Source organism: Belonocnema kinseyi, chromosome 5 (genome assembly GCF_010883055.1).
Source record: "Belonocnema kinseyi isolate 2016_QV_RU_SX_M_011 chromosome 5, B_treatae_v1, whole genome shotgun sequence".
NCBI lineage: Eukaryota > Metazoa > Arthropoda > Insecta > Hymenoptera > Cynipidae > Belonocnema > Belonocnema kinseyi.
Genome location: NC_046661.1, coordinates 90,603,462 through 90,610,299, shown reverse-complemented (window position 1 = coordinate 90,610,299; position 6,838 = coordinate 90,603,462). Strand labels below are relative to the sequence as shown.

The 6,838-nt window shown below is 22.3% G+C and overlaps 1 protein-coding gene across 1 annotated transcript in view; it reads right to left on the bottom strand.

Annotated features, from left to right (window-relative positions):
• LOC117173773 (sorting nexin-4-like) overlaps positions 1 to 6,838 on the bottom strand; it is a 47,661-nt gene extending 40,823 nt beyond the window's left edge. The window contains exon 1 of the mRNA XM_033362415.1: positions 6,616 to 6,838. Coding sequence (XP_033218306.1) covers positions 6,616 to 6,693 — 78 coding nt within the window. The 5' untranslated portion in view covers positions 6,694 to 6,838. The remainder of the gene's footprint in view (positions 1 to 6,615) is intronic.

Below are 6,838 nucleotides of genomic sequence, written 5' to 3'. Positions count from 1 at the left end.
ATAGAGCTCCAAGGAGATTATGTTGAAAAATAAAGAAAAATTTACCCAAAAAAAATTGTTTTTATACTTCATTCTAAGGACTTATTGAACTACCCTCGTAAAATCCTTAAAAAAAATTTTTAAATTATTTTTAAAATTGTTTGAAGATTACTTGAAAACTTCGGAAATACAATAAAATATTGAAATTCTTTCGAATTTTTCCCTTACAATTTTTTTTAAAGATCTAAAAAAATTTCTTTAAATTGTTTCAAACATCTAAATATATTTAAAAAATAAATAGAATCCACTCGAATTTTTTTTAATTTATTCAAAGTTCTTTTGAAATCTTTTAAAATACCCTAAAATCTATAAGATCTAATGAAATCTTGTCAAATACTTTTTTTAACATCCTAAAAATTCTTGGGATCCTTGGAAATACCCAAAAATATTTCAATTATTTTGAAATATCTAGAAATTTGCTGAAACTGTTAAAAATTCATTCAAATATTTTAAATTATCTTGAAATATGTATTTCAAATACTTAAATTCTATTCAGAATTACTAAGAAGTACCATAAAATATTGTTCTTATTTTTAAATCACATCCAATTTTCTTTAAGTTTTTAGAAAATCATTAAAATATTTTAAAACATCTTAAAATATTTCAAATTCTTGGAATCGGTTGAAAATTCTTTGGAATCTTTAAAAATATCCTGAAACCTATTAGTTCCGACAAAATCCTTCCAAATATTTTGAAAATTTAGAAAATCTGGAAAATTATTTAAAACCACAAAAAAATTTAGTTAAATCCGTTAATCAGTAAAATGTTTGAAAATTCCTTCAAATTAAAAAATTCAAATCCTTTGAAATCCCTTTCATTTTTTTAAATATTCTAAAAATCTTGAAATCTATTCGGAATCCCCTGAAATATCTTGAAATATCATCAAATATTTTATATCCTTTAAAATCGTTCCACATTTTTTGAAACTCTTAAAATTTCACCCCTTGAAATCCCATGAAAATCTTGAAGTCTGTTCAGGATTCCCTGAAATCTTTTGAAATACTCTAAAATCTTTCAAATCGTTTGAAAACCTTTCAAATTTTTAAAGTTCTTGAAAATTAATTTTTAAATTGTAAAATATCTTAAAATATTTTTAATCCCTCGAAATTCCTAAAAAATCTTAAATCATTTAAAATTTTTTTAATATTTCAAATTCCTTAGTACTATATATTCAAAATTCCTTAGAATATTTTGAAATACCCTAAAATATTCCACATAGTTTGAAACCCCTACAATTTTTTAAAGCTCTTGAAAATTCATTTGAATCTTTTACAATACCTTAAAATATTGCAAATCCATTGAAATCCCTTGAAACTCTTCATTCACTTAAATTTTTTTTAATATTTAAAATATCTTTAACTTTATACGGAATCCCTTGAAATATTTTGAAATACCCTAAAGTATTTGAAATTATTTGAAAAACTTTAAAATGTTTGAAAACTCTTACCAATTCATTTAAATTTTTGTAATATCTTAAAATATTTCCAAACCCTTGCAATTTTTTCAGAATTTCCTCGAATCTTTTTAAATCCTTTACATTTTTCAAAGCTCTTAAAAATTCGTATTTTTTTTTAATATCTTAAAATATTTCAAATATCATGAAATTCCTTGCAAATCTAGAATCATTTGATTTTTTTTAAATATTTCAAATCCCTTCGAATACATTAAGAATTCTTTGCAATCTTTTGAAATGCTCTAAAATCTTTCTATTCCTTTGAAATCCCGTCAAATTTTGTAAAGCTCTGGAAAATTTATTCTAAGCTTTAAAAATCTTTCAAATCCTTTGAAAGTCTTTATTCACTTGAATTTTTTTTATAGATTTAAAATCTTTTAAAATATATTCTTGAAATCCCTTAAAAATCTTGAAATCTCTTCAGAATTCCCTGGAATCTTTTGAAATAACCTAAAATCAATAAAATCTATTAAAGAACCCTACAAATTTTGTAAAGCTTTTGAAAAATAATGTTAATATTTAAAAAAATCAAAAAATATTTCAAATCCCTTAAAAATTTTCATTCACTTTTTTTTTTTTTTTTTTAATATTTCAAATAAATCTCTTGAAGTCTATTCGGAAGTCCCTGAAATCTATTGTGATATTCTGAAATCCTTAAAATCCTTTTAAATTCTTAAAAAATGTAAAGCTCTTAAAAATTCATTTTAATTTTTTGAAATACATCCTTTGAAATCCCTTGAAATCTATTCAGAATTCCTTGGAATATTCAGAATATTTGAAAATACCCTAAAATCTTTCAAATCTTTTGAAATACTTTCAAAAAAATTTGTAAGCTCTTAAAATTCATTTGAAGCTTTAAAAATAGGTTTAAATATTTCAAATCCCTTGAAATGTCTTGAAAAATAGTCAGAATCCCCTGGAATCTTTTTAAATCCCCTAGAACCGTTAAATTGTTAAAAACCACTTAACAAATGTATAAAACTCTTGAAAATTCATTTGAATTTTTTTAAGTATCTTAAAATATTTTAAAACCCTCGAAATACCTTCAAAATCTTGATTCATTAAGAATTTTTTCAAATCTTTAAAATCTCTTGAAATCTATACAGAATTCCCTAGAATATTTTGAAATACACTAAAATGTTTTAAATATTTTTAAATTTCTTTAATTATTTTAAAGCTCTTAACAATTATTTCAATCTTTTTAAATTTCTTAAAATATTTCAAATCTCTTGAATATCTTCATTCGCTTGAGTTTTGTTAAATATTTAAAATATCTTTAAATCTATTCAGAATCCCTTGAAATATTTTGAAATATCCTAAATTATTTTAAATTCTTTAAAAATCTTTCAAATGTTTGAAAACTCTTGAAAATTCATTTGGATTTTTCTAAATATCTTCAAATATTTCAAATTCCTTGAAATCTATTCAGAATTTCCTCGAACTTTTTGAAATCCCTTTACATTTTTCAAAGCTCTTTTTGAAATTCCTTGCGAATCTCGATTCATTTGAATTTTTTTTAATATTTCAAATCCCCTTAGAATATATTAAGAATTTCCTAGAAATCCCTTGAAAATTATTCAAAATCTTCTGGAATCTTTTCAAATAACTTAGAATCTTAAATTTTTTAAAATCCCTTTAAAAATTATTAAAACTCTTCAAAAATGCATTTGAATTTGTTTTTAAAGATCTTAAAATACTTCAAATCCTTTGAAATCGATTAAAAATTCCCTAGAATATTTTGGAATAACTTAAATCTTTGGAATCGTTTAAAATACCTTCAACTTTTAAGCTCATAAAAATAATTTTAATCTTTTGAAATACCTTAAAATATTTCAAATCCCTTGAAAATCTTTATTCACTTGAATTTTTTTTAAATATTTAAAATCTCTTAAAATGTTTTTTGGAATCCCCTTAAATATATGAAAATATCTTTAAATATTTAATATTCTTTGAAATCCTTAAAAATTGTTTAAAGCTTTTAAAAGTTCATTTTAATTTTTTAAAATACACCCCTTGTAATCGCTTTAAAACTATTTAGAATTCCCAGGAATCTTTATAAATATCCCAAAATCTTTCAAAATCTATTGAAATCTCTTCAAATTGGTTAAAGCTCTTGAAAATTAATCTAAATCTTTTAAAATATCTTAAAAGAATTTAAATATCTTGCAAATATTCATTCAATTGAGTTTTTTTTTAATATTTCAAATCTCTTGAAATCTATTTTGAATTCCCTGAAATCTTTTGTAATAACCAAAAATCTTTAAAATCTTTTGAAATCTCTTCAAATTTGTTAAAACTTTTGAAAATTAATTTAAAGCTTTTAAAATATGTTTCAATATTTCAAATCCCTTGAATATCTTGAAAACTATTTAGAATCCCCTAGAATCTTTTCAAATCCCCTAGAATCATTAAATACTTTGAGACTTCTTAAAAATCCTTCAATTAGTTTGAAATCCCTTTTTTAAGCTTTCAACAATTACTTGAATCTTTTAAAATATTTTATAATATTTCAAATAACTTGTAATTCCTTGAAATTCTTCATTCACTTGCATTTTTGTTTAATATTTAAAATCTCTTGAAATCTATTCGGATTCCCCTAAAATATTTTGAAATATCCTTCAATATTTTATATCCTTTGAAATTCTTTAAAATCTTTTAAAGCTTTCAAAAATTAATTTGAATTTTTTAAAATACACCCCTTGCGATCGCTTCAAAATTTTTAAAATCCAGCTGTTGAAAATTCATTTAGAGCTTTTAAAATAAGTTAAAATATCTCAAATCCCCTAGAATCTTTAGATTCTGTAAAATCCCCTTGAAGTTTTTAAAACTCTTAAAAATTCATTTGAACTTTTTTAAATATCTTAAAATATTACAAATCCCCTAGAATCTAGTAAGAATTCTTTAGAATCTTTTGAAATACCCTAAAATATTTTTAATCGTTTGGAATTTTAAAAACAATTTAAAGCTCTTAAAAATTCATTTTAATTTTTTTAAATGCACCCCTTGAAAATGTATTTAAAAATCCCTAGAGTCTTTTCAAAACCCCTAAAATCATTAGATTTGTTAAAAACCCTTAACAATATTTAAAACTCCTAAAAATTCTTAAAGCATTTGAAAATTCATTTGAAGCTCTTAAAATGTGTTAAAATATTTCAAATCCCTTAAAATCTCTTGAAAACTATCCAAAATCTTCCGGAATCTTTTCAAATCCATTAGAATTTTTAAATTCTTTAAAATCCCTGTAAAAATTATTAAAACTCTTAAAAATTCATTTTTTTGTAATATCTTAAAATATTTTAAATCTCTCAAAATCCCTTCAAAGTCTTGATTCATTTGATTTTTTTTTTAAATATTTTAAATTCCTTGAAATGTATTCAGAATTCCCTAGAATATTTTTAAATACCTTAAAATCTGTAAAATCGTATGAAATCCCCTTAATTTTTTTAAAGCTCTAAATAATTAATTTGAATCATTAAAAATATTTCAAATTCCTTGAAATTACGTTAAAATCTCAATTCCATTTGAATCTTTTAAAAATATTCCAAATTCATTTAAATATATTCAGAATACCCTGGAATTTTTTTTTAATATCCTCCAATTTTTTAAAATGTTCTAAAACTTTCTATGTCCAATAAAATCCTTATAAATACTCCGAAATGGTAGGAGATTCTTTAAAACCACATGAACTGTGGTAGAGTCCGTTAAAAGCATTATAAAAATATTCACTTGAATTTTTTTCAAATATCTTAAAATACTTCAGTTCTTCAAATTTATTGAATATGCTCCAAAAATCTTACGAAATTGTTTAAAGCGTGATTTTTTTACTTTGTTTAAAATTATTGACATCTTGTATGGAAAAAATTGACAAATAAAAGAATTTTTTATAATTTTGCAGAAAAATAAGAAAAATATTCATAATATTCAGGGGAAAATTTCCAATGATTTTTTTAATGAATTCAAAGAGGAAATTGAAAAAGATTATGAAAAATTTGAAATTATTAACTAAAATGTTGAAAAAGAGTGTAACCGATTTTAATGCAAACTTTTGCTATAAAAAAAAATCTTATAACAAATTTGAGTCAATTCAAGAGATACTTAGAAGTTTTGAAAAATTAACAAAAATTTTACGGAAATCATGAAAATATTGGAAGTCTTAAAAATTTTGAAAGGGTTACAAAAATTCGAAAATTAAAAAAATTCTTAAGCTCGTGTATTTCCACTGTTTTATAGAAAATTCCACAATTTGATAGAAAATAAAACTGTTTTGTGGAAAATTAGTTTTTTTTATTGAAAATAAATTCTCAAAAAGAATTTTTTTTCAATTTAGAAACAAAAACTTCAAATTTCTTCAAATTTATTGAATATGCTCCAAAAATCTTCCGAACTTGTTTAAAGAATTATTTTTTTACTTTGTTTAAAATCATTGAAATCTTTCAAAATTCGTTGATATTTTTTTTATCTCTTGAAAACTATTCAGAATTTTTTGAAATATTTTAAAATATTTTAGTATAATTTTTTTTTTAATTCTTCAGTTTTTTTTAAATATACTAAAATATTTGAAATTCTTCGAAATATTTTGAAATATTAAAAAAACATCTTGGAAAATCCTGGACAATTTTATATTACAAGTTTACGCTGCACGAAAAATTTGAAAATAATATTTCGCTTTATTGAATTTAAGTTTTAATGTTTCAATGTAAATTTAACATTTTAATTATTGACGCGGAAAAAATACAAAAATCCACTAAAATGAAAAAGAAATTTTAACGAAGTCAAATGTAAAAATATAAATATTAAAATATGTATTATCTTTCATTAAAACGAATTATTACTTTGAAATTATTCCTGAGACATGAATTGTTTGTTATCATTAATGACGTTTTGTTATCATTAATGACGTATTGTTATGTATAAACACATGTTATGATATCAGTGTTGAAACTGATTAAATTTTAAAAAGAAAAAAAATGTATTTTTAGAATACTGTAATAAGCGAATAAAAAAAATACTCGTTTTAGAATTTTAACCATGAAGACTTCGAGAATAGAGTATAAATTTATCGATTTTGGTTCAGACTTGAAGCATGAAACGCATGCCACCTTTCATTTTAATAGAATACACACCTCTTTTTGGACATCTCTCGTTGATAGATTGTCAATTGCTGTTTTTTCGCGGTTTCCATTTTGAAAAATTTCTTCCATGATTTAAAATTTGAATGTGCACTATTAAACTACGAAACTACAGGAGGAATGACCCAAATTTCCAGGACTTCACGTCACATCGCGTCTTTTTTGTTAGCAAACAGCTGCAAACACAACACTCGCTCGAGTCGAACTAGAACTACTG